We start from the raw sequence: 27,442 nt of genomic DNA, 5'->3' as shown, positions 1-27,442 counted from the left end.
ATAAAATTATTTTGAAAAATATTAGATGGAAATTTCCCCCAATTTTCTATGAAATAACCAATGTATAGTAATGCAAAAGATTTTTAAAGTTATGCGAAAGTTGATCAAGTGTTTCGAGAAACTAATTTGAATCCAAGATTAAGCTAGAAGATAACAGAGAGAACTCAGTGTTACCTAGACCGCCAGAACATTTGCTAATTCTTGGTTTTCACCTACGTCGTTATGAATTTCAAAAAATAATGAAACAAAAATTTCATAAACTTGTAAAGCGGTCAAAAACTTCTTATACTGGTAAAATTTTAAGCTGGTATAGCATTTCGTCGAGGAAATGTAGCGAGTTTTTGGTAGAAATGTATGGAGCGGCCATCTTGGTGTGCCAAGTTGGTACACCAATATGGCGGGAGAAACTTCAAAGGCTTAAGATAAACGTGATCAGTTGCAAGGTCTATCGTGCTGTAGGAGAAGCCTGGGTATTAATTTAAACGAGTAAAACTGGGCACTAAATTAACAAAATGGCTGAGTGAGCCTAGGCGCTAGAGCAAAAGATCCGTAGCTTGTAATCGTAGGCAATTTGGAGCATGAACTTATAAACTTATCAGCCCTGTGTCTACGACAAAATGGCGCTGTAGGAGGAAGACTAGGCTCTAATATGATATGGTCGAGTAAGCTTGGGCACTAAGAACAAAAGATCAACAGCAGGTTAATGTAGTCTTCCGTGTTAGATTCAAAACATGTATATTGACAAATATAAGAAACACCTTGCAAGATTAATGAGGAAGAAACTGGTACTCAACTGGAAGGTTGGAACTCAATAATAAATCCTCTTGGCTCTGAAAATTTTTCGAATTAAAATATTCAAGATTTGAAAAGAAATCTCGATTCTCTAAACACAAAAGCCCTCTAAGGTAAGTTAAGATAAATCAATAAATGTTGTAAGGTTTTGTTAAAGATAAAAGTAATGACTTAACTTGTGGTGGTCGACTCGAGGAAAGAGCGGCTTTCAATGTCGCGACTGCGTTCAAAGACGAAGCAAACTCTATAAGTTTTTTAAGTTTACTAGCCAGATTCATGTAGTGAAGCAGTGTGTTTGGAAAATTTTTTTTTGCTTTTAAAATTCAAGTATTTATTCTGATAAGAATTAGTGCTTTTTGTTGATTGATGCCGTTCAGTTTCTTTTCTTTTTTTTTTTTTTTTTTTTCTTTCTTTTGGGTTTTTTCTTCTTCTCGTTAGGTACATTTAAGTAAAAAAAAAAACTCCTTCTTGCCCCCTATAACATAGTTATTTTCCCTATATATAGCGCCGTTAAAGTACTAAATGTCGCGGCGAAACGATACAAATTTTAGACCTCTTTCGCTGAACAATCCTTAAAAGTACTGACTTAATCATATCCATGTCATCGAAATTATTATTAATGTCATCGAAAAAAAAAAAAACATATACCTTCTAAAAATTATAAATATATCACTTGACTAAGTGACAAACGCCTAACGAACTTTACGAACGTTATTTAACAAATATAAATTGTACGCATCTAAAATTTTGGATCGAAATAAGTCATAATTATTTGTCCGGCGTGGAAATTGTCTGATTCCTCTGAGGTCGAACGAAAACTTCAACGGCATTTCCAGATCTTAAATATAACATTATAGTTTGTGAATTTAAACTTTCTTACGACCAGTTTTCCTTGTCTTTCTGGCGTATTTACTTACCAGTGTCAGGATAAAATCCTTAAATCACAATCAAAAACCTGCCGTAGAGGTACAAGGAAAAATGAAATACCGGTGACTGCTTTTGCCGTAATTGATTTCACCTGGTAAAGCTACTGTAGTAAGATGAGCAATGATCAAAGAGCCCAACAGCGAAGATGATAGTTCGATTTTTGTTTTAAATAAAGCCTAATTTTGCAGATACTAAGTAGCTCCTGTTAAAGCGGTATCACAGTCCAAATGGAGGCAAATGAAACAAAGAATGTGCTGCGAAAAAACCGACTTAAAAAAATCGCCGAAAAAACAACCCTTGGAAAATCCTGCAAATGTGTGTCGTATTTTTGATGGATCTTTTTAACAGCGCTTTTTCGTTGTATTAATGAATCCCATGTATCTCTATTTCAGCATTCGGATTCAGTCTCCATGGCAATGAATATAGATTTGGTTTCCATAACGACGACCTTTCTTGTTTTATACCTTAGTTCGTTGGATACTGGTAAGCTTTTTCTTAAGTGTATAATCTTTGCACTTGATACAGCCGAAAACTGGCAGCCATTTTGAATAATGCAACCACAGGGAACCCGCAAATAATATCCAATTACGTGAAAATTGTCATTTGAAAAGTCTCGCTTCGATTAGTCCCTTTCACAGTTACCTGCGCCATCTTGAAAGGTAACCATCTCTTTGCTTCGAAGCGAGACGAACGGTGGTGAGCTTGCAATGATAGAGACATATGAATATTTGTCCAAGGTGTTAGAAAAGGTCTTTATCATTGCAAGCTCACCGTTCCTCTCGCTTCGATGCAAAGGCACTATTCTTCTATTTCTCAGTGCTAGCCTCCATTTTGTGTAGAATATTCTTAATATTTTATGATAACAAGATTATACTGTGATCCAATATAGTCTAAAGTAACAATTGCATTTGTTTAGGAAATGGTGGAGTAATACGTAGAGACGTACCTCCTATAGGTTAGTAATAAATGCTAAATGTAGTAAACTATAACTGCAGTTCATTTAGGTATACACTTTCTAATAACAGTTTAGAAAAATAATAGTAATTAAACTTAAATGTTGCAGCTTTACCTATAATGCTTCAGAAGCCAAAGATAAAGCAAGCCCACATCACCAACAGCACCAAAAGCACCAACAGCGCCAAAATCACCAACAGCGCCGACAGCGCCAACAGCACCAACAGCATCACCACCACCAACAGCACCAACAGCGCTAACAGTGCCGACAGCACCAACAGCACCAACAGAACCATCACTCATGTCAATGGCAAAATAGCTGACAACGTAAAAGGTATATGATTAAAAAAATCTTTATTTCGGGCCATGACAAACGTCAACCACTTCTAAAAGATGACCAGGTGACTCGCGGTTGCCGTAGAGACAACTCGCTTCTGACCAATGCCAACTGGGCTTGATTTCTGAACTCGAATCGGTGTCGTTTATGAGTAGAGTTGCTCGTTGGTTCTCTCCCGTGCTTCGAGGGTTTTTCTCCGGGTTCTCCATCCGCAAAAAAATCAACTTCGAAATTCCAATTAGATTTATTTCAGAAGATAAAGAGCTACTCTCTAGAGATGCCACTGCAGAACCATTATTTTATTATGGTTTATATTTAAAGGGTCTACTATTTTCTAAGCGCATTTGATCATATTCATATGTAAATTTGCGCGTTATAAATATTAAACATTATTATCATTGCTCTTTTGGCAGATAAGAACTGTTCCATAGAAGTCGTTGCATTCATCCCATTGAACGGAGACACTAACAAAACAAACGTATATGATACCACAAACACAGAACCCAAGAAAATAGTCCACGACTCTTATCCCAACCCTCCAGTTCCTACACCTCCAAGCCCTACTTTGATTACCACGACGAAGCCGGCGGAAGTGACGTCAGAGCCGGAGACGAACGACGATGGGACCAAGAAATGGGGTTTTGATGATAAATACTTAGGTAACAAAACCAGCTTTCCGTCCGAGGATTCGACCGGTAGTAGACGTCTGAAGTCGTGATTATCTAAATTAATATTTCTGTTTTCACCGCAGCTTCACAGAACAAGTATGCAACAAGACGTAATGTTGTGTTTGATGTCGTAGCTGGTGATGCAATGGGTTAGTAGACGTCTTAAGAGAACAGCCAATAGAGCATGCCCATGTTACGTCATAGCCGCCATCTTGGTTGACGATAACAAAGCATTCCTTCTCTTGTTTGATCAACCAACAAGGCGGTTGTTTCATTGTTGTTTATCATTTCATGCATACCGTTATTTGTGAAGACCACAGACTCATTCGCACAGGCGTGGCCTCGTTTATGAGTCAGCTATTTACAGATACCATTATAGCTCACTTTTGTAAATGATTTGAGAGGCTAAGCCTGTGCAGATGAGTCTTTAGTCATAAAACAAAGCGGTATTTACCAAATAAGAAAAAGGACTATAGAGGCTTTGTACCATCACGTGATAGCAGCCATGATAGGAGGCAGGAACAAATGAACAAGGTTTAATCTGATTTAATTAAATAATTAAGTAAAAAAGAAATTCAGTTCCCAGGGGAAAACATTGTATAGTCGTGCCTTCTGTCATGGCTGCCATCACGTGATGGTGCAAAGCCTCTATTCCAGCACAACTCTTCCACCTCTGAATGGCCAATAGTATTAATTGATCTCAATTATTCAACCAAACGTTTCCTTTTTTCTTCGCAGCATTTAGTAACTACAATGTTCTGGGACATCAGGAAGTTACTCTTCAACGTAAAAAGTAAACGGACTCACTAACAACAAGACATGACTTGGAAAAATCCCAATAGTCCCTTTCACAGTTTCCTGCGCCATCTTGAAAGATAGCCGTGCCTTCGCATCGAAGCGAAACGAACGGTGAACGAGACGAACGGTGAGCGAGACGAAGGATGAGCGAGACAAACGGTAAGCTTGGAATGATAGAGAGGACAATTATTCACATTTCTCTATTATTGCAAGTTCACCGTTCGCCTCGCTTCGATGCAAAGGCACTGCTACCTTTCAAGATGGCGCAGGGAAAGGTGAAGGGGACTATTTGAGAAGGATCTACGAAATGATCCAAGACAGTGTACATAGTTTATTAATGAAATTATTGAAAGTGGTGAAAGGGAGCGGCTAAAGTAGTCGATTATTGGAGAATGTACTATGCATGCTCAGAAGATTGGCGGCAAAACAACGGCCGGATGCAGTGACCACGCATTACAATAGTTGCAAATCTGTGCTCCTTTTTTTGGCCATATTAATTTACCTCGTTTAGAGATATCTGAACTCTCGAAACCTCATGCATACTTAGCTCATATGATTTTGAAGATGTCATTACTTTCTTTTCTACGGGGAACCAAAGATGGATCAATTTGGCTGAGATTATTTAAGAAATTATATTGCTAGATATTTTATGGAGTGAACTGTAAGTTTACTAGTTCTAAGGCGTACTTTTGATCTATAGTTACATGCAAATATTTATTTTTCTCGTTTATTGTTGACAAAAATTAAGAATTATAAATGTGCGAAGTTTTTCAATAAAGATGTTGTTTGGAAAGGCTGTGTATCGTTGTAACTCAACTGGTGAATCCAGTTGCAAGACAGAACCATTCCCTACTTTCCCATTTCAGACCATGTGCTATTTATTACTAGTTATTACCATGTGTACTATTTCTTAGTTTACGAGATACTCTTTCAGTAGATACTCACAAATTGCCATACATCACAATTTCCCATTCAAACAAAAAGCACTCAAGCGTAGCTTTTCAGGTAGTTTATTCTTCGTTTGCAATAGACGTCATAGACGCCATGTTGGAAGAATTTGACAAAAGATTTTTCAATGAATTCTTTTGTTATATCTTCCAACATGGCGGACATCCCTTTTGTTATTGTGCTCCCTTGGGATTGATTGCAAACCAAGAATTGGGATTATTCAAATTTGAACGCTGCAACCTCGAATTAATGCTTTGTGTTTGACCAGTAAACCAGTGTATAGAAAGTGTTGGAACCAATACAGATAAACTCGCATTTAGAATTTCATTCTCAAGAGAATACCATGAAGTCTTAGATTGAAAAACGTTACGAACTAATTGATGGTTTTCAGCCATTCCCAAGAGAATTAAATGACAAAAGACACGGCGGCCATGTTGGAGGACATAACAAAAGAATTCATTGACAATTGTTTTGTTAAGTTCCTCCAACATGGCCAACGTGAAAACCATCAATTGATTTGGTCTGCTATTCAAGAGGAACGGGCTGGGTTATTAGAACTATTTTAAAATTCAAGACAAGAAAACCTATTTTTTAAGTGTCGTTTTTTATTTTAAATCCATCAACCTCCACGGAACCTGAGGTTTATAAATCTTATTTTATTTTTTCAATTTATTTTATTTTATTTTATTTTACATTCTTAATCTTTGCATGAGAGTCTGAGGCCTGAAAAAGATTACAAAAACACAGTTCAGCACGACATGAGTAATTTTTTAAAGTTAAAATTTTATAACTAAATGTTATCGGCATAATTTTATGTTCTGTTTATTTCTATTTATTTTTATATTTTTAATTCAAGCATTTAATGAATTCTGGGCCGTATAATCAACGTTCTAAAACGATGACCACGAGGAAGCAGGCTCTGATTAACCTCAGAAGCGGTCACTCGTTAATTATTTTAAAAATAGCTCAATCAGTACTTACTTCTCTTCTGCTGAGCGTCCATGACGGTGTGGTACTCGAATAGTTTGTCTGCTAACGATTGGGCTTCCTCCTCCTAAAAACAACATTAATAATTATTTATAAAGATTAATCATTAGAGTGGATGTGACGTCATGGCCGCATGTTGGTTGACTTGAACAAATGATTTGGACAGGGTATCTTTCGTTATGTTAACCAACATAATAGTTTTTTTTTTGTTGTATGTGACGTCACAGCTGCCATGTTGGTTCTTTAATACTGAAAAGATTTGTTTCTTTTCCTATGACAACCAACACATGGCGGCCTGATCTTTTCCTTTTCTTGACATGGGAAAGGACAGAGTCACACAGCACCCACCAGACAGCATTGATGACGCTTTGTAACATGGCGTCGATGACGTCACATAACATAAATAACTCCCAACCACCCTAAACATTTATTTATACATATTTTCTCTATCAAACAGTGGTAGTTTCAATACCTACTATTATTATTTTTTATTTTAATAAATAGAAATAATATCTCACCATAAGGGTCGCTGCCATAGTTGTCAAGATAGACGTTTCGATGACGAGCTGCGTAGTTTTGTCTCGCTGAAAAAAAGCAGCACAAATTTATCCGATTAACTTTGAGAAGATTTTAACCGTTTATTAAAACAATTCTTCTTACCAATGTGTGCGCGTTTTTCTTCGATATTCATCTGTTTACGAGCAAACATTGGGTTTGAAGCAGAATGGAAATCAGAACCGGCTAAAAATAGAAACAACTGTGTTTAGCTGTATAAGTATAGTATAAGTTTGTTTAGTATAAGTTTGCTTTGAGAAAAAGAAGTAGCTATAGTGAGTACATATATATCGTACCTGGGTATCTGTAGGTCACAGATCGCTTTCCCATGTGTGAGATCATAGGACTGCTTATACCTTCAAAAAAAAAATTTATTCCAAATATCAGTCATGTCTTCGTGAAAATATTCATGATTATCGACTTATCTTTAATCATTATTGTTTTATACCATATGGATCACTTCCAGCTCTGTCGTAGTAAACGTTACGATGTCTTGCTGCAAGATTTAGTTGTTCTGTGGATATATGTTACAAACAATAGAGTGAAACTGACAATTATAATTCGAATTTCATTTTATATCTAGACTTGTAGTCTTTTCTTTATTCCATCCTATTGTTTCATTTCTTTTACTTATTCTTCTCGCTTTCGTGATTGATTTTAATTATTTTAGTAAGGCTCTTAAAACCGATAGTAAAGGAGTTCCACAGAGTTCCTCCCTGGGACCACTTCGACTATTTAATAATTATATATACCTTTCTAAAAAAGAGTTGATTTGTTGTGTAGCAAGTTCATATTGAGTAATAACTTTTTATTTATTTATTTATTTATTTCTATTTTTATTCTTTTGTGGATGGTTAGCATTGTAACCCTTTTTAAAAATCATTTGAGTAATGCCTCAACGATTGTCATTGATATCACCAAAAATATTTCTAAAATCTTTCATTTTATGAATTTCCTTTTTTATGTAATAGTCTTTGACTTCACAATTTTCCCTCCAACATTTTGTTACCAATTTAACCAACCATTTAAGGAGTTCCTAAATGCTCATTATTGGGACCAACTCAAATATTTCTAAATTCTACCAATCTATGAATTCTTTCTTTTTTCATGTTTTTTATGTATTGGCGTTTAGCCAAATTCTTTATCACTGATAATTAACTGACGTACCAATAGTGTATCGTTTATCGTCGTTTGGGTGTCTTCCTCCTTCAGGTACTTCCTCGTTGGCTGGAGCAGCACCAAGAACAGGACGGCTGATGGATGCTTGACGTATAACAAACACAATAATTATATATTAGCATCAGTATCATAAATGTACTCTACTAACTCTTACACGCTACGTCATTGCAGCCATGTTGATGGTATCAAACAAAAGATTTCTCATTAGCATCCATTTGTAATACCACCAAGATGGCCGCCATGTTTTTGTCGTTTGACTCTCTTGGAAATATTTCAAATTCTTCAACTGTGTATGAAAATTTGAGGCAATGGCATTGTAGCTGAAGAACGAGGCGCAACGACTCTCATTGGGCCAACGAGTAATCAAGCCATAAATGGACACCAACTACCTTTCTTTCCTTTCTGCCACCATCACCATTGCGTCCTAGTACAAGTATCTATTCACGTATTCTTACCATTTGCAGCAACCAACATCCCACAAAGGCAGAAAAGTCCCACCAACACGTGCATGCTGAACTGAAGTTCAATCTGGTGTGGGAAAAATGGACTTTACTATTAACGCTAACATACAAATTTAGCCGTGCTCTGTCGACTTAGGTCAGCCCAGAGGTAGTTCGGGGTATTGATATTTAGTGTTTGGGTTAGTATGAGTTAATCTTTATTGGCCTCTAAACATTTTCTTTAGACAACAATACTGACAAACACTACACTACGTAACAATCGAAATACAACACACAAAACACATAACATAACCGAAAACTTTTTTTATAAAATCTCAACATATATAAGTAACAAACGACAAAAACTTGGATTAATAGAATCAATACGGAAACCACAATGTGTGAAAATTATTATATATTATTAGGCTCAACAATCAAGTTCGAGCGATTATCTAGAAAATATCTCATATATTTAATCTATTGATCTTTTCATCAGAAAATGATATCAAAACGTTTCAAATTTGAATTGCTTTTCGTCAGGCCGTTTTTCTATTAAAACTTTTCTCCTGAAGATCACTCGAATAATTGAATATCTGACTTTGTATTTGAACTCGAAAGCAGAACAAACGAAATAAAAAGCCCTTTTTTCATCAGTTTTTGAAGTTTAGGTTCCAGAGAGTTCAGAAATATGAAGTAAAATGTTAAGAGAATTACATTTTAGCCCGAATATCAAGATACTTTACTTAGAACTTACCTTTTTGAAGAAGATTATGAACGGATTTTTTTCAGTTTTCTCTGCCACCAAAGGCGCTTAAAAAATAACAGACGGGTGACACACAATTGGCTTCCCGGTACCCGTATGAAAACAGTGAATATGATTGGCTAAAACTATTCTTAGCTATGTTCGATTAACGGGTAAAATCTAAGGTAAAACATAACGTTGATTATTTAACCAAAAAATTCCACAAAGTCGTTAATCAACCACTAAGCAAATGAACATTTGGCTTGTGTCAGTGATTGTGATGTAGTAAAAGTACTGTGTAATGGGAAATAATATATTTGTAAGACAGGTGTTAGCAACATGATACCAAGACATCCGGGGACATAGACTCTGCCTTCAGTCCTTTTACATGGGGGTGGGGGTGGGATAGGAAAAGGAAATGAGAGAGTGGGAGGAATGAGAAAACGGGGATTCTGTTGCAAAGCAATATTGTTTTGAAGGAAGGGATAGCGATTGAAAAGTAATGGTTGGAAAATTAAAGGGAAGATATTGTCTAGTTACTGTACAGGAAAGAGAATGGCGAAAAGAAAATGGAAAGAAAACCTAATGGAGAGGACTGACTGAATGAATAGATGAAAAGAAGAGAAAAAAGAAGAGGAGAGGAGAAAAGCAAGACAAAATAAATAGCCATTATTTTAATCCTGATTTTATTACAAACAATTAGAAACCTTTAAAATTTTTATGCGAGAAATCTTTGATTTATAATTACACCAATACTGATAATCAACAGTACGGGTTTTACATATTGTTAATATTACTAGATGATATATTGAAATTGTTTATCTTTGAAATGGTTATCTATAATCAGTCTTTATATATGTAATATAAATCTTTATAAAGATATTGCAATATTCCTTGATTAAGTTTCTCTTCGTGGTCGTATTGTCATCCAGCAATTTCCCCATAATCCTGAATATTTTGATGGTTAAAAAAAGGGGTAGTATTTGATATTAAGAATTTTTTACTAATATTCTCTAATATATTTAGTGTTAAATATTTTAACACAGAACATAATTTTACAAGTTCACGATATTTTTCATAGAGTTAGAGTTTTAACCTAATTTATCTTTAATTTATCTTAAGTTTTATAATATTTTGAAGAACAAAGATTGCGCATTCGCTCAGTATCCTATTCTTAATGAATCTTTTTAGCATTCTCGTTTCCAGATCCCGCATCTATTTCTTCTGTGCTTTACTGGGAACGAGAATGAGTTTATTAAGCCTAGAATCATAATTTAAAATAAAAAAATTGAAATTAAATTTTGTTCTTTTTTAAGAATGATATTGCAATGATTATTGACCCGTGTGCTCTTGAAGTGACACTAGCGCAAATGAAGGCGGAAAGATCAGAATGAGAGGGAGAGAAGGAAAGGAAGAAGGAAAGAAAGAATAGAATAGAACAGAATTGAAGGAAGCAAGGAAGCAAGGAAGCAAGGAAGCAAGGAAGCAAGGAAGCAAGGAAGCAAGGAAGCAAGGAAGCAAGGAAGCAAGGAAGCAAGGAAGCAAGGAAGCAAGGAAGCAAGGAAGCAAGGAAGCAAGGAAGCAAGGAAGCAAGGAAGCAAGGAAGCAAGGAAGCAAGGAAGCAAGGAAGCAAGGAAGCAAGGAAGCAAGGAAGCAAGGAAGCAAGGAAGCAAGGAAGCAAGGAAGCAAGGAAGCAAGGAAGCAAGGAAGCAAGGAAGCAAGGAAGCAAGGAAGCAAGGAAGCAAGGAAGCAAGGAAGCAAGGAAGCAAGGAAGCAAGGAAGCAAGGAAGCAAGGAAGCAAGGAAGCAAGGAAGCAAGGAAGCAAGGAAGCAAGGAAGCAAGGAAGCAAGGAAGCAAGGAAACAAGGAAGCAAGGAAGCAAGGAAGCAAGGAAGCAAGGAAGCAAGGAAGCAAGGAAGCAAGCAAGCAAGGAAGCAAGCAAGCAAGCAAGCAAGCAAGCAAGGAAGCAAGCAAGCAAGCAAGCAAGGAAGCAAGCAAGCAAGGAAGCAAGCAAGCAAGCAAGCAAGGAAGCAAGGAAGCAAGCAAGCAAGCAAGCAAGCAAGCAAGCAAGCAAGCAAGGAAGCGAGGAAGTAAGCAAGCAAGCAAGCAAGCAAGGAAGCAAGCAAGCAAGCAAGCAAGCAAGCAAGCAAGCAAGCAAGCAAGCAAGCAAGCAAGCAAGCAAGGAAAGAAGGAAGGAAGGAAGCAAGGAAGCAAGCAAGGAAGGAAGGAAGCAAGCAAGCAAGCAAACAAGCAAGCAAGGAAGCAAGCAAGCAAGCAAGCAAGCAAGCAAGGAAGGAAGGAAGGAAGGAAGGAAGGAAGGAAGGAAGCAAGGAAGATGTGATAGCAAGCAAGCAAGGAAGATTGACCATCAGCTTGCCATGCATATTATGGGATACTCCTATACTAATATCATTAACTTAGTCAAGATATTCTCGATTTCTTTATCAACAGCAGATTGCGAATCTCTGATTTTGCTGGTACCTAAGGCATTATTATCCATGCGTTGACGATCTGTTATTAAACAAAACATGCAGACAGAAAGATTATTGGTTTAGCAAGACATTCGTGCACCTTATACAACTTGTAACTTGCAGTAAAGCGTTAGACTGTCTCAGTGCGCATGCTCACATCGTCACCTGCATGCGCTTGATTGAAGTTCGATTAGCCAATCAAATTAGTATATCTGAGCTGAGACTTGTAAGTTACAGAAATGGAAAACGTACGGTATTTTAATGCCGTGACATTGAAATGGCTTCCCATAAAAATGGTTCTCGTATTAGTGGAAAACATACGGTAATGAATTATAGAACGTACACGGTACGATATCCCGTAACATTGAAATGGCTTCCCATAACAATAGTTGTCGTATGAGTTGGGAACGTACGGTACTGACTTGCAACATATACACACATAAAGTACAACACAGAGTAACAATGTACTGGCTTTCCATTGTGAGATTCATCCATCACATAATAACGGTTGTGCAGTAAAAAATGAAATACGTTCTAGGAATACGGAATCCGTTCTTAAGACTTTCATACTAGCTAGCAGCATTCTTACAACACTTTTTAATATATTAAAATTGCATTGATATAGAAAAGGAGTACACGGCAATCCATTCAAAGATAAGACCACAATACGTTCACGCAGAAGGTTTAATTTGAAGCCAGTTCTATACACGTACCTCAAAAAAACTTGCTCCCAAAGAGTTCTTGTCATCAAGATTACTCTATGATTGAAAATAAAAATATTTTTTAGCTCGATTTAAAAATCTAAAAAAAAGGTATATATAAAAAGCTTGGAACAAAAATATATTTAATAATTTTGTATTTTTTCATTCTGCAGTTTTATCTTCTCACGGATTGCGACGTACACAGCAAAACAATATTGAAAACGTTTTAGATTTCCTAACTTTATATTTTTATATTTTGATTTACTTTCTCCATTCACAACGGCTCATTGGTTCATTTAAAACAATCACTTGATGTCATTCCGTTGGCATGTTTTGAAGATGAAAAGCATTATGGGTAGCACCTGACTAATTAGTCTAACGAATCAAATTTCTTTTTCTCACTTTTGAAAAAGAGGCTAATTAGCTACTCTAGCCAATCAAATCTCTTTATCTCACCTTTGGTAATGACAGCTTTTCGTGATGCGTCAAAATCTAGAGAAAAATAATAATCTGTTTTTAGTTAAGGCTTTTGATTTCTGTATGTTTTAGCTTTGTTGTTGTCGTTGCTGCTGCTGCTGCGGCTGTTTGTGTTTGTTCTTGTTGAATAATGTCTTTGCATTCATTGTCGTTGTCGTTGTCCTTGTTGTTTTGTTGTTGTTGTTCACAGTGATACCAACCTTTAGATAACTTGGATCTTTTTAAACCAATACCTCTTCGTACTCTTCTGTTTAAAAAAGTTTGCAATTGTCTTGGAACTGAAATATAAAGATGAAGATATTATATCATATTATTATTTTGTAATCAATTTAAATGGTCTCAAATATATAACGATTTCTCAGTTACTGATCGATCTCATGTGGTTACAACAAATATAATGTGTTTTCATCATCACTCCTATGTTCCTAGCAATAGTTTTCAAATTGGTTGTCATGACAACAACACGTGACCTTTACCCCTTAAAGAAGTAGTTACCTGTACTGGCTTGATTTCTATAACTTGAATAAGGTACTAGGTTCCTGTTGCTAAGCAACCGCGGATATGTAAATGATCGAGGTCTGCTATATCCCCTGTTATATGCTAATGCTTTGCGAAAACAAAAAAGCAAAACTGTTATCCTCATTGTTTGTTATTCTGATGTGAACCTTGACAATTTCTTCCCTACTTACCCCCCGCGGGGATTATATGCTGTCTTGCTATCGCTTGATTTTCCACGAATGGTGTGAAATAACGTTTATCTGGCAGAAAAGAAAAAAAGAAAAAATCAATTATAGACTATTAATTTGGTCTAAAAAAATAATGTAAATTTCATTACGGCCAGCCATAATATTTACCCATTTCAGACCACGTGTCATTCCCTAGAATATCATTCTTTGTTCCACGGTTTTGCATGACAAGACACATAAAGATGGATACGACTTAAAAAAAAAACTTATTCTCAAGAGAATGACATGTGGTCTCAAATACATGGGGAAAAATAACGATCTATCTGGACTTACTATTCATTACTTGGTAGTTGATAGGAAGACGCCACGTCTGTAATCTGTTCGGAGCTCGACTCCGCTGCACTAGATTTGATACAGAATAGAAATACATTGAACATCGTCAATTATCTGAATAGACCCCTTGCAAGTGACGTCAAAGCAGCTCAATTTGGAGGACAAAACAAAAGAATTTCAATTACATTAGACATGGAAACTTATATATGTCATACGAATTTTCCCATTTTTTCTCTCCCCTTTTTTCTCTTCCTTGCCTCTACATACTAAGTTTCATTCCCACCGGTTTTGTTTACCACAGGAAGTCCACACTGGTAAAAACTAAGGTACTGACCTGGTGATGCTACGTTACTTTTCTTACTGGCGCCTGTTGATGGAAAGTGTAACAAATGACTGTTTAAGACTAGAAATTGCTGTAAAAAGGTTTGGTTGTCTTTTTGAAACTCACCTTTTTTAGATTTGGATGCAAAGTAAATCGGGAACTGGGCCCCAAAAGGAATAGTAAAAAATACTGAAAACAGATAAAAAACAAAAGATCTCCAATTTATATTATTGCGATGGTAATATCACTTTCTTCCTTTCCCCTTTCACAACTACCCAGCAGAACGAACGGAATGGGCAGGAAGTAGGAAGAGGAAGTAGGCATGGGGTAATCGGTAGCCGTCCTTCTGTCCTCGTACTGGGGACGGGCTTCCTTCTTCCTTCCTTTCTTTCCGTCTTTCCTCCTCTCTTCCTTCCTTCTTTCCTTCCTTTCTTCCTTCCTTCCTTCCTTCCTCCCTCCCTCCCTCCCTCCCTCCGTTCCTTTCTTCCTTTCATTTCGCTTCTAACTCCCTCAAACCTAAACTTGACTACACGCTAAATAACTAAAAAGTGTTTTACCATACTTACTGCTATCTATAATATTCTTCTTTTGAAGGAGTGAAGAATGCCTATCTATATGAATAAGGAAAATCAAAACAAATCAAACATTTAAATTTTAGTGTATATATTCATAAGTTTTAATTTTGGTTTATGGGTTAACTGTGTAATTTCATATCCAAGATGGCGGGGATTCAAGAGTGTTTCTTAATGTTACCAAATGCAATAGAATTTGCTCATCTTTTTTATCTATGATCCTTTTTTTTCCTCAATAGCCATGCTTAAAAATTACTGATTGTTATATTTTCTTACTTGCAGCTCTTCGAGATTGAGTTTTAAAATGTGTTCCGCTCTTCGTTCTTTCTAGCTGAGAGACTGGAACTACAAAGATTTAAAAAAATCAATCAAAAAATTCAAAAATTCTCTCAATACTATTATATTTTTACCTTGAAATCTTTTCCTAAACTTTGAATTGATTGGAATAGGTACTGCAATAAATAGATAATGAATGGGTTAATACAGCGGTCTTCGTACGAGTGGAAATGGTACGGTTACGGACAATGCATCACGACCTGTTCACGTCACGGTACGACCTGCCCATAATAACACTGATTAAAATTGATACAGCTACAGTACGGCTTGGAAATTGCCCTTATCGTTTCTTACTTATACGAACACCGTCCTAAACGTTGGTTTTGTTTTGTTTTACACCCAGCACCCGACAACATTCCATTGCACATGCTAGCTGTGGCAATGATGAATATTTTTGTGGTTAATAATTTGGGTAATGTGAGAAAGTCTCATCACTAGTACAAGTAGTTTTTGGAACACTACGCCAGGCCTACCTCATTGCTGTGGCGCTGAAAATATTATAAAACATCTTATTCAAGTAGCTAGTATGTAACAAATTTTTTTAGAAATTTCTTACTTTTAGATCTTCTGTAGTAGTCTGCTAAAACATCTTCTCGAGAAGGCTTTGGAATATCTGTAGAAAAGATTAAAAAAGTATAGAGTTCACTATTAGTTGTTCACGTGACCTTTAGTGCAAGTCCTTAATGGTTGACCTTGTCTTTCACGCGAAGTTCAACTAAGGTAGAATGTTCAATAGAATATGAGAGTTTTTAACCTCACCGCTTGATCTTGATCTGTAGTTCGTAACAACAGGAACAGGAACTAGAGAAAGAAGAAAACTTCGGAGATTAGATAAAAAATAGACAGACAAACAGAAAGACAGAAAATGATCCTTATTTGTCCGATTAGACGTTACACAGGTAACCCATAGGCACATTTTGATGCTTACCACATGCATACCAATACTACGAAAAGGAACTTACTTCTCGATCGCCTTCTGTAATCGTCGACATCTTTTTGCGAGGGTGTTGGTACATCTGACAAAGAAACATAACATTAAAAAACTCAGTCTTCCATGATGAATAGTAAGTGTGGTCACTGTCCGCCATATTGGATGACAGATAAGTCTAATAAAAAGAAAGATAATATTGATATTTATTATTATTATCATTATATCATTATTAATATTATCCAAATATAAGAAATAACAATTTCCGTACTTGATCTGTCTCTCATTTCTGACGTTTCTCTCCATGAAGGCTTTCCATTGGTACCAACTTTGTACACCTCAACTAAAAGAAGACAAACAAATTCAAACTCTATTAAAGTAACCCCACAAAGAATATGTAATATGAAGAAAAAACAAATACGTATGAATATCTTACCTGCTTCAGAGTAAATAAAAAAGGAAGATAACAAAAAAACGAAGAAAACGTTGTTGGTCTTCATGAGGCCCAAGAGAAGATCCCTGAGGAACAACCTAGTAAATTAGAAAATAGTACACCTGATAAAATATGCAGCGTTATTATTCCTAAGTATTGCTATAAGCTTTAACAACTAATTACTTGTTTTTATGGGGCCCAAGTATTGACCCTTGAGGAACACCCTAGCAAAATAGAATAAAATGTTCTTCATGCAGAATATATGTTTAGGAAGCATAATCAGTGCTAATTTTAGAAAACAATTGTTTATTTACAAAATATCATAGTCATAATAACTAGTTATTCAAGAAAAACTCTCATCTGTAACTGGCAACGATATAAAACCTTAATATTATACGTTAAATTTTATATAGAACAACAATTTTTAAGGCTATTTTTTTGAATTTTACAATAATGAACAAGTTCTATTGGAGAGAATGACATGATTGCGAGAGGGTTGTATGAGCTGTCAAGTGTTATGATTGGCTGCACCAAAACAATAGGAAGCCATTCTAGTGCTCAAAACCTAAAACCGTACAAGCAACGTTATTTTTCTCAAACAGCAGCCAATATAGTTTCTAATGAAAGAAAATGCAAAATAATACTGTACAACTGATGTTACCGAAATATTGTTCACATCGATGGAAATATTAAGGAATGGTGCCTTACGCATGCGCAGAGAGTCACCAGCAGATTACGATGAAAAGTTGTATTTGAAATATTTCTAAGTGTCAATTATCGAATTATTAGAACACTAAATGAAAATATCTTATATAATATTATAAATATTTGGTTTAAAAATGATAATTCTATATAATATGGACAAAGAAATATTGTTTTACACTTACGGATTCGTTCTTTACATCAGATATATCAGTGTCGAGAAATAAAAAATATAACAAACTTACCTTAAATTATTTTTCCCCTTTGAAGATAAACTTTGTAGAACTTTAATATGAGTTTCGTAGAATAAATAAAGTCAGATCAGACCATTTTTCTCTCGAATACTTTGAGATTTTTCTTCATTTAGCCATGTTGAAGATTTTCAGGTTGATACATGACTGCATTGAAGGAGTGAACGATGTTTATAACGTCACTAATCCACATGTTGTACCACCCGTTCTGGTGTCAAAGACTAGAATACCAAACCACGACATAAAACCGAGAAAAACGAGGCGAGACATAGAACAAAGAAACGAGTCTTAATATCTCTAATAGTAATGTAATTGTGAAAGATTATGATTTTAAAAATCACCTCAAAATATTCAGGTGTTATCAATTTTCAAATTAAGTGAAAGATTTGCTTTCCAGGGAAAATAAGTGCACCGAAGCGAATCAAGACACATCACATGAAAAGAGCAACACAAAACGCCGTTTGTAAACTAGTGAAAAATCATGTAGCTAATCACGGTTTTATTCGTGAACCTAAAAACAAAGGGTAAAAAAAAAAAAAAAAAAAAAAATCAAGATAAGAAAACTTTCCATGAAGATTTTCAGACATGTGAATTCATATCAAACTTGATTTTAATTAAGTAAAATAAAATCTGTAGAATTGTGTTATACAATAAAGGTAATAAAGTATTTAAAAACTAATCTGTAGAATTTTTAATGCAAATCTACGTCGTTATATGTTACTTTTTGAAAACAAAAAAATATAATCTATAAAGGCTTATTACAAATCTTACTACGTCACATGTACGCAAGTCACGTGGCCATGTCTTTTTAGCTCATTATTGGAAAATAATTCATTGATAAATTTAACTCTTATTTAAACCATGCTGAACATATATGTGTTTTGAACTGTTCACTGAATGTCAGATGTTTAAAAAAAACTTCAATACTAAGTAGTTAATCAACTTTTTATCCTTTGCAATGGTGAGAAATGTGACGGTGTCTTGTGGGAGCATTCTGATTGGTCAAGCGGTGATGTCGTCGTCACAGTTCCGTACAATAGGCCAGTGTGTGACATTATATCAAGGAACGTTTCATGTCCATCAAAAGTTTCGTAATATATCTTCATATATAATTTCTGCCATCCTATCATATCCTTGTGGTTTCATATGCAAACCCTCTTCCCAGTAAAACATCTGTTTCTCGGTTGCTAAGGACGACCTTGGCAACAGCCCAGCCAAGTCGCTCAATATAGCTGCACCAGTCTCTCTCGCGTAATGCCTCAATCTCTGGTTCACATACAGTCTTTCCATATGGATTCTTTGGCACTGTGGCTTGTTACTGTGCTCGCAATCAATCTCGGGGATGGTGACAACGATGCTGTTAAAGCCGTGTTTGTGTGCTGTTTGGTGAGCCATGATGATGTCATGGACCACTCGGTCCCAGTTCGCCTCGGTTGGAGGTCGAGTGTCGTGGACAATGTCATTAGTACCCGCTAAGATGATCACCCATTTGTACCAAGTAGAGGCTGTAGGTACGCAATATCATGATAAAAATTCGTTCAATAATAATATTAAATTGCATGTGAAGGCACCCATAAAGATTGTAAAAGGAATCATGCTTTATGTGGTGCATCGTGGACTTGCTTGGGTACAAACATCTTTTGTTCATCATGCTTTATATGGTGTTGTAAGATAGTGAACATGGTGCATTGTGGACTTGCTTGGGTACAAACGTCTTTTGTTCATCATGCCTCATATGGTGTTGTAAGATAGTGAACATGGTGCATTGTGGACTAGCTTGGGTACAAACATTTTTGTTCATAATGCCTTATATGGTGCTGTTTGTACTCAAGGTAGACCACAATGCATCATGTTTATGAAAGTCAGAAAGGGGGAAATGTTTTCCCATTTCATACCACGTGTCATTCTCTAGAGTATCATTTCTTTGCTTAACGGTTGCACATGAGAAGGCACATGAATATGGATACAACTCAAACAAAGAATATTATTCTCAAGGGAATGACGCGTGGTATGAAATTTTGCTGTCTTGCTTGATCACAGACTTATAGGAATAAATGAATATTCAAAGTAATATACCTCTTTGGCTCTAGCATAATATTTTCTTACTTCAGACCACGTGTCATTCTCTTGAGAATAAGATTCTACGGACTATGCTATAAACATCTTTAAAATCATACCTTTTCGCAGATATTGATCGAGTCGTCTCGTCATATCGACAGCCATTTCCTTGTCTTTACCTTGGTTATCAACCACGAAGCATTTATGCGAGTCTGTGTTGAGAAGATACTCGAGTTTCTCTGTGTAGGGATGGTACTCTTTTCCTCCTCCATAGTAACCTCGTGTCAGACTGTCTCCAAACGCTAGAATACGCACCGCTTCCATTCCTGGTCAAAAAATTAAGCGTAATGTTGTGAAAAATTTCAATACACCAGTTTCGAATTCAATGTATACCGCTGTTTTTGAACACCAAATACTCATTTACACAGGTTTAGCCTCGTTTATAAATAAGCTATTCACATATACCATTAAGAGTCCGTGTTTATATGCTATTGACTGTCTACGCAGAAGCGTTGCCCAGCTAGTCCCCGCCCGTTTATACCAAGTGCTATTAATTGATGTACTTGTGCGTATATTTACCTCTTTTTATTTCGCAGACATAAGACCTCGCTTTATCGCATTTGGTTGCTTTGATATGACCCTTCTCAATCATCCCGCAATTCAAGTCTCCAATCGCCGCGACATCCAGGTCATTGAAGTTTGAAACCATATTGAATGGATTACTGTCCACCCAATTCCACGTATCTTTCTTCCTTTTTAACCCAATATGATATGGCGTGTCCAAAGTCTCTCGATCTCGAAGGTGAGCCGTGATAAACCCGAGTTCTTCTTCGGTCTTTGGCATTGCAAGCATTGCATTATGGGTAGCACATTTTGGCGGGAAAGCCATCCAACGGGATTTTGGGAAGTCAAAAAAGCCGTAACAAAACTCGACGTGAGATACCCAACCACGTGGACAACTGGAATCTTGAAAAGCTTTTATTAACAAAAAAAAAAGAACGTTATTCGATATTTCGATCTATTCGATTTTGACCCGTTTTATTCGATATTTTAATCCATTCGATTTTGACCCGTTTTATTCGATATTTTAATCCATTCGATTTTGACCCATTTTATTCGATATTTTAATCCATTCGATTTTGACCTGTTTTATTCGATATTTCAATCCATTGGATTTTGACCCGTTTTATTCGATATTTTCATCCATTCGATTTTGACCCGTTTTATTCAATATTTTGATCTATTCGATTTTGACCCGTTTTATTCGATAATTGAATCCATTCGATTTTGACCCGTTTTATTCGATATTTTGATTTATTCGATTTTGACCCGTTTTATTCAATATTTTGATCTATTCGATTTTGACCCCTTTTATTCGATACTTTAATCCATTCGATTTCGACCCGTTTTATTCGATACTTGAATCCATTCGATTTTGACCCGTGTTATTCGATAATTGAATCCATTCGATTTTGACCCGTTTTATTCGATATTTTCATCCATTCGATTTTGACCCGTTTTATTCAATATTTTGATCTATTCGATTTTGACCCGTTTTATTCGATATTTTGATCTATTCGATTTTGACCCGTTTTATTCGATATTTTAATCCATTCGATTTTGACCCGTTTTATTCGATATTTTGATCTATTCGATTTTGACCCGTGTTATTCGATAATTGAATCCATTCGATTTTGACCCGTTTTATTCGATACTTAAATCCATTCGATTTTGACCCATTTTATTCGATAATTGAATCCATTCGATTTTGACCCGTTTTATTCGATATTTTCATCCATTCGATTTTGACCCGTTTTATTCAATATTTTGATCTATTCGATTTTGACCCGTTTTATTCGATATTTTAATCCATTCGATTTTGACCCGTTTTATTCGATATTTTGATCTATTCGATTTTGACCCGTGTTATTCGATAATTGAATCCATTCGATTTTGACCCATTATATTCGATAATTGAATCCATTCGATTTTGACCCTTGTTATTCGATAATTGAATCCATTCGATTTTGACCCGTTTTATTCGATTAATGAATCCATTCGATTTTGACCCGCGTTATTCGATAATTGAATCCATTCGATTTTGAACCGTGTTATTCGATAATTGAATCCATTCGATTTTGACCCGTTTTATTCGATAATTGAATCCATTCGCTTTTGACCCGTTTTATTCGATATTTTCATGCATTCAATTTTGACCCGTTTTATTCGATAATTGAATCCATTCGATTTTGACCCGTTTTATTCGATACTTGAATCCATTCGATTTTGACCCGTTTTATTCGATACTCGAGTCCATTCGATTTTGACGCGTTTTATTCGATAATTGAATCCATTCGATTTTGACCCGTTTTATTCGATAATTGAATCCATTCGCTTTTGACCCGTTTTATTCGATATTTTCATGCATTCAATTTTGACCCGTTTTATTCGATAATTGAATCCATTCGATTTTGACCCGTTTTATTCGATACTTGAATCCATTCGATTTTGACCCGTTTTATTCGATATTTTCATGCATTCAATTTTGACCCGTTTTATTCGATAATTGAATCCATTCGATTTTGACCCGTTTTATTCGATACTTGAATCCATTCGATTTTGACCCGTTTTATTCGATACTCGAGTCCATTCGATTTTGACCCGTTTTATTCGATAATTGAATCCATTCGATTTTGACCCGTTTTATTCGATAATTGAATCCATTCGATTTTGACCCGTTTTATTCATTAATTGAATCCATTCGATTTTGACTTGCTTTATTCGATATTTTAATCCATTCGTTTTGACCTGCTTTATTCGATATTTTAATCCATTCGATTTTGACCAATGTTATCGAATAATACGGGATGAGCTAGGTACACTTACAGGACCCCAAGGAGGACACCCAGAAGAGAATCTGGAAAAGAAAGAACAAACACCTTTATCCTACCTGTTTTGCCAATAGCTGCGCATTTAGTTTTGGTATCGACATCAATGTTGCCATAGAAACCTAAACATATCAAAGAAAAAATGTTACGCAATCTATGATAAGTTGCCAGCCTTGCATAACAAGTTATTATTAGATGACCAACTGGCACCAATTTTACCCAACCCTCCTCAGCTTTGAGACCACTGATTTAAGTCGAGAAACGTCTAGCAGCAGCACACTGATTGAATCGGAATTTAGTGTGTTCGGCTTTGAGCAGTGTAGAAAACAGGAGGCCCGGGGGAAACCTCGAATCCAGAAATATACATTACCGACCACATATTCAAATTTGATGTCTAGACAGGGAATGAAATCCGAACTCCAGAAGTGAGGCAAATTTACTACGTCCTTTTGGCATAAACCTTGTAATGGTCTATCACGAATTCGGCGCTATGATTGGCTCTATTAGTGAAAACGCTGGATTTGAAAACCAAACTACAACGCAAAAATAAATTTTAACCTAATTTCAACATCGCTTGTATCCATTTTTGGACCAATTAGAAACAATTAGTCCTCTCGACCTTGTGGTCTACAAGTCAGTAGCCAATTCGGCCTTCGACCTCATGGGCTATTGACTCGTAGACCTTTTGGTCTGCGGTTCTAATTGTTAATTAGAAATTACAGGATGAAACGAAGGATGAAAGCGAAGTTTACCTAATCTTTCCTTATAGTGCTTGTATGTTGGTCCATGTGTGGGAGATGACCTTGGAGTAGCTTGTATCCTATCATTCACTTCCATAGCGTAATTCATGGCGGACGAAATCGTTGGCATTACGACCCATACATTTTCTCTCGTCTTTCCAGTAAGACTCACTATTTTCTGTTCAATTCCTTCGTCTGTGTCTTCTAGAAGTTTCTGTAGAGAAGCTGCGGAAAAGTACGAGTCGCCATTTTTTTTGCTTTGTGGGTTATCAAACGATGATTGCAGGGCATTCAACGCTTTGAAATGATCTTTTGGTTCTTCCTTTAAGAACCTCTCAATATTACTCGAAGACTTCGTAGCCCCTAAACCATGTGCCTTAGTTTTCACATTTTCCATTTTGTGCAGATTTGGAATAACTTTCAACAATGAACTCCATTTTCCATTGTTGTAATTATTCTTGATTTCTTCCTGTTCCTTTGAAAAGATTGTTTCATCCGGATAAGTCCTGTCTTCACTCTGGGCGCCATTTCCATTCAAAGAAGCCACTTTCCCAGTTTTATCTTCATCGGTACCTGAATACTCAGTCCCGTAAGGATTCTTCAGCTCTATCGGCTCCAAGTCTTTATATCTGTCACTAGACTTTGTGTTTTGTGGAGCAAGGAAAAAATTCTGCTTGGCATGTAGTTTAGATTTAAAAGGTGACTGAGGTTTTGGCGCGGTGTTTTTGCTCACGAAACCGGAGCCCGATTTGAGACTTGTTTCCTTGCTCGGGTTGTCACTTCCGTCCGTGTTGTCACTCAAAACTCCGCTTGGAAACCACTTTAAGTTTGCCTGTGGTGGATTGTTATCCCCAAAGCTTAAAAAGTTGCTGGGATTCTGATAACTTATCTTATTTCCTGGCAACTGTTTTGATTTCATGGGATCCATAAAAAATATGTGGTCATCGCTATTTTCAGCCAAGTCTGCCTCTTGCAAATCCCCTTCGATATTTTGAATATTATGAGGTACTCGAGCAGTTGGTTGAGATTTGAGATATTTCGAGAATAAGCCTTGAACATTGTAATCCTTCAGCTTTTGATCTTGGTTTGAAACCAAATAGTTCCGGTAATCTTGAGGCAGATTATAAGTGTCACCATTTGGATAAAAAAGATCGTCCTCCAAATTTGGGTCCTTTCTTGCGTAATAGTTTTCAGTAGATTTGTATGGAGACTGTCTTTCTACCATTTGTAACTGGTCAGCGGGTACACTACCTTGGTCATGCACACTTTTAGGACTATTTATATAACTTGCAAGTGCACTAGGGACTATTTTGGTGTCGTGTAGAAGAGACGACTCATCGGCATCGTCAGGAGTCAATGGTGTTAATTTAAGGCCCTTTCGTATCGCCATTTGGTCCAGAGCTTTGAGAACATCTTCGATGTTTTCTTCACTGAGCTGCATCAGGCTTCTAATGTCGAAAGGGTTTTGACGAGAAAAACGAGCATCAACCTTGCTTTGGTTGTCTTGGATGGTAGCTGCGCTGGGAGCATTCGTTCCTTTTCCATTGTCTTCAATTTGAGTGGCAGTTTCTGTCGCTTTATTTGATGGCTGCTCAGGTCTTTCCATATCTTCGTTACTTGATTGTGGCCTGACAGATTCTGTAAGAGCACTCGTTCCTTTTCCATGGTCTTCATTCTGAGAACCAGTTTCAGGAGCTTTACTTGATGGTTGCTGAGTTCCTCCTTGGTTCTTGTTTCGTACCATATTTTCGTAATCAGATCCCAGCCCGTCAGATTTGGCATCCTCAGTTTCCACTTTATGAGAGGGAGTAGAAGCTTGAGGCTCTGAATTCTCATATCCTGATTGATTTGTATTTGACGCCTCAACTATGGATCCTGACTGCGGAGAAATGTTTCCAGTGTCATCATTATCCATTGTCATAGGATCATCTTCCATATTTGACATTGAAGATGCATCATTGTTACTAGAGGATGGTACAATTTCGTAAGTGTTGTAAATGTACATTGTGTGAGCAGGATCCGAGGACTCAAAGCTTATGCCGGGACTGGATGGACTTGAATCTTGATAGCTATACCCGGCAGGCTGGCTATACCCGGTATTTGCTTGGCTATTCCCAGTATACCCGGTATTTGCTTGGTCATACCCGGTACTTGCTTGGCTATACCCAGTATACCCGATATTTGCTTGGTTATACCCGGTACTTGCTTGGCTATACCTGGTAGACCCATGGCTATTCCCTGTACTTGCTTGGATATACCCGGTAGACCCTTGGGTATACCCAGGAGTATAACTGGTATATGCTGGCTGATATCCGGTTGAAGCTTGACTATACCCGGTAGATGCTGGTTGATATCCCGTAGAACCCTGGTTATACCCAGTAGTGCCGGCTGTACCCGAGAAAATATTTGTCGGAGCGCTACCGTATCCAGATTGTGGATTGCTAGATATTTTGAGAGGAGATCCCATCGATGTTGAAGCCGACCCCATTGGTAGATTTTGGTAACTATATGAAGTTGACATTGGCTGCTGCATCTGATTGGTCTGCGCCTTATTAGGAGTTGAGGCTGACGTAGAAGATGACATCAGCTGAGAAGGATTTGCATTACTTTGCATCTTATTAGGAAGAGCAGTTTGAGTAGCTGGTGGAGCAGGTGACTTATTCCCTTGTGGGGTAGGTTTAGGATTCTTTTGTCCTGCAGAGGGAGATTGACTCTGACCACTTTTCTGAGGATTGGAAGGCTTTGATTCTTGATGTTTTGCCCCTCCGCTTCCCTTTGCGGAAGCAGACTCTTTAAAATTTTCTTTTGCATTTAATTCCTGTTTCTTTTCTCCAGAAAATTTCTTTATCCTCGGTTCCTTTTCGTTTAATTGGGGTTTCTTCCCGCTACCAATTTTTGCATTTTCAGTTAGTTTGAGCGCTTTATCATTGTCATCTCTACTGTTACCTTCCAAAAGATTCTTTAAACGAGTAGTATTCTTTAGTTGCCTCTGTTGCTTCGAAGTTTTCATGTTATCTTTAGGCATTTTAATACTCGTTAATTGAATCTGTGTACCTGAAGACGCACTCTTGTCGTCTGCGTTGCCATTCTTTGTACTTATTAGTTTGTCCATCACCTGGTTTGTTTTTTCCTTTTCTTCTCCAAGCGCTTTTACTCGAGCAAGCACTTTTAGCGCCTTTAAAAAATCGAATATTCTTTTTTTTATATCAAGGCGTGAATACCTGAACGTGGGCTTCTTTTGCTGTTCTCTTCCTGTGGTTTTCGATGGTGAAACTTCTTTCCTCAACTTTAATCCAAAGGAACTCGCTTTCTGTTGCACTGTTTTGAATTTTTGTGATTTATGACTATTCGATTCCAAAGGCTCTTTACGGGGATGAAATTTCGCCTTTGCTTGTCTGCTATGGTGTCCTTTAGCGAGACCAAGTAAATGTGAGTTTGAACCCTGTTTTGGCAACTTATTTGAACTTGGAAATTGTATTTTATCAGGTAGTGGATGTCGCCTGTGTAGTGGAGAGCCTTTGATTTTAGTGGATGATTGCAAAGTCCGATTCCTCTCCTTTAGACGATCACGATTCGACTTAATTTTCCTACCTAAGAAAGAAATTCCAACTTTTAAGTTCGATGTTGCATTTTCGTTTGTTATCTTTAATTTCTCGGATGTGTTTTTTAGGGGCATCGTTTTATTCGCAGCTTGGAATTCATTTCCCAATTGAGATTCGTTTCTTAAAGGTTTTCTGTTCTCGCGGTTTTTATCTTCGTTGATTTTTTCCTTTGTGTCATTTATCTCCTTTGGCAAAGATGTTACTTGATTGACAAGCTTTTTTAGTTTGTCTGTCCTAAATCTAGTTTGTGTTGCTATCTTCATAACCTTATTGCTCTCATCCTGCGTGCTGTGTTTCATTTCCTTTTTCCGTGGCACTTTCCTTGCCTCATGGACCTTAGTTTTCATGTGGTCATTTCTGAAAATATCCTCTTCAATTTGTCCTAGTTCTGATGCGTCGAAAGGCTTAAGCTCACCAGGTGGAGAAGTTTCTGCAAGCTTTTCCTGACTTGAGATATTTTGATGAGAAGACACATTTGGACTCGTTCTGTTGTTTAACAAAATTTTAGGGTTCGAATAAGATTCGTTCTGGGCCTTGCCTTCCGATGGTTCTGATTCATTTTGCTTTCTTCTAACAGCCCAAAACTCATAGACTGATTTAGCTTTGTCATCCTTTT

At 36.7% G+C, this 27,442-nt stretch overlaps 4 protein-coding genes across 7 annotated transcripts; 1 reads left to right on the top strand and 3 right to left on the bottom strand.

Annotated features, from left to right (window-relative positions):
- Window positions 1–796: 796 nt before the first annotated feature.
- On the top strand, window positions 797–5,269 carry LOC116295990 (uncharacterized). The gene is made up of 7 exons (XM_031703953.2): window positions 797–905; window positions 2,112–2,202; window positions 2,636–2,674; window positions 2,783–3,007; window positions 3,424–3,669; window positions 3,762–3,827; window positions 4,417–5,269. The coding sequence occupies exons 2-7, from the start codon at window positions 2,130–2,132 to the stop codon at window positions 4,473–4,475; spliced, it is 708 nt and encodes a 235-aa protein (XP_031559813.2). The 5' UTR covers window positions 797–905; window positions 2,112–2,129; the 3' UTR covers window positions 4,476–5,269.
- A 791-nt stretch (window positions 5,270–6,060) lies between these two features.
- On the bottom strand, window positions 6,061–9,443 carry LOC116296003 (uncharacterized). Its single transcript, XM_031703967.2, has 9 exons — window positions 9,340–9,443; window positions 8,601–8,673; window positions 8,134–8,229; window positions 7,415–7,480; window positions 7,263–7,322; window positions 7,072–7,152; window positions 6,930–6,995; window positions 6,406–6,478; window positions 6,061–6,147 (listed from the first exon to the last, which is right to left on the bottom strand). The coding sequence occupies exons 2-9, from the start codon at window positions 8,653–8,655 to the stop codon at window positions 6,114–6,116; spliced, it is 531 nt and encodes a 176-aa protein (XP_031559827.1). The 5' UTR covers window positions 8,656–8,673; window positions 9,340–9,443; the 3' UTR covers window positions 6,061–6,113.
- Window positions 9,444–10,040: 597 nt separating this feature from the next.
- Window positions 10,041–17,685, bottom strand: LOC116295989 (uncharacterized). Of its 4 annotated transcripts, XM_089038632.1 has the most exons (18): window positions 17,533–17,685; window positions 16,589–16,683; window positions 16,424–16,495; window positions 16,187–16,240; window positions 15,984–16,025; window positions 15,781–15,837; window positions 15,299–15,340; window positions 15,165–15,233; window positions 14,883–14,927; window positions 14,443–14,505; window positions 14,329–14,361; window positions 13,995–14,063; window positions 13,665–13,733; window positions 13,471–13,581; window positions 13,176–13,253; window positions 12,955–12,990; window positions 12,511–12,555; window positions 11,716–11,837 (listed from the first exon to the last, which is right to left on the bottom strand). In XM_089038632.1, exons 2-17 carry the CDS (start codon window positions 16,650–16,652, stop codon window positions 12,551–12,553), a joined length of 909 nt encoding a protein of 302 aa, XP_088894758.1. In that variant the 5' UTR covers window positions 16,653–16,683; window positions 17,533–17,685; the 3' UTR covers window positions 11,716–11,837; window positions 12,511–12,550. The 4 variants fall into 4 exon arrangements, with proteins under 4 accessions (XP_088894757.1, XP_088894755.1, XP_088894756.1 ...); XM_089038631.1 differs by lacking the exons at window positions 11,716–11,837; window positions 12,511–12,555 and adding an exon at window positions 10,041–10,275; XM_089038629.1 differs by lacking the exon at window positions 12,511–12,555 and having other exon boundaries at window positions 11,420–11,837.
- A 445-nt stretch (window positions 17,686–18,130) lies between these two features.
- Window positions 18,131–27,051, bottom strand: LOC116296009 (uncharacterized). Its single transcript, XM_089039512.1, has 5 exons — window positions 23,237–27,051; window positions 22,547–22,606; window positions 20,176–20,571; window positions 19,716–19,922; window positions 18,131–19,043 (listed from the first exon to the last, which is right to left on the bottom strand). Exons 1-5 carry the CDS (start codon window positions 26,898–26,900, stop codon window positions 18,619–18,621), a joined length of 4,752 nt encoding a protein of 1,583 aa, XP_088895638.1. The 5' UTR covers window positions 26,901–27,051; the 3' UTR covers window positions 18,131–18,618.
- Window positions 27,052–27,442: the final 391 nt, after the last annotated feature.

Source organism: Actinia tenebrosa, unplaced genomic scaffold (genome assembly GCF_029948245.1).
Source record: "Actinia tenebrosa isolate PJP-AT-01 unplaced genomic scaffold, QUT_ActTen_1.0 PGA_scaffold6__47_contigs__length_16458017, whole genome shotgun sequence".
Lineage (NCBI taxonomy): Eukaryota > Metazoa > Cnidaria > Anthozoa > Actiniaria > Actiniidae > Actinia > Actinia tenebrosa.
Note: the sequence above shows the minus strand (reverse complement) of the source record. Positions and strands in the feature narration are given on the sequence as shown.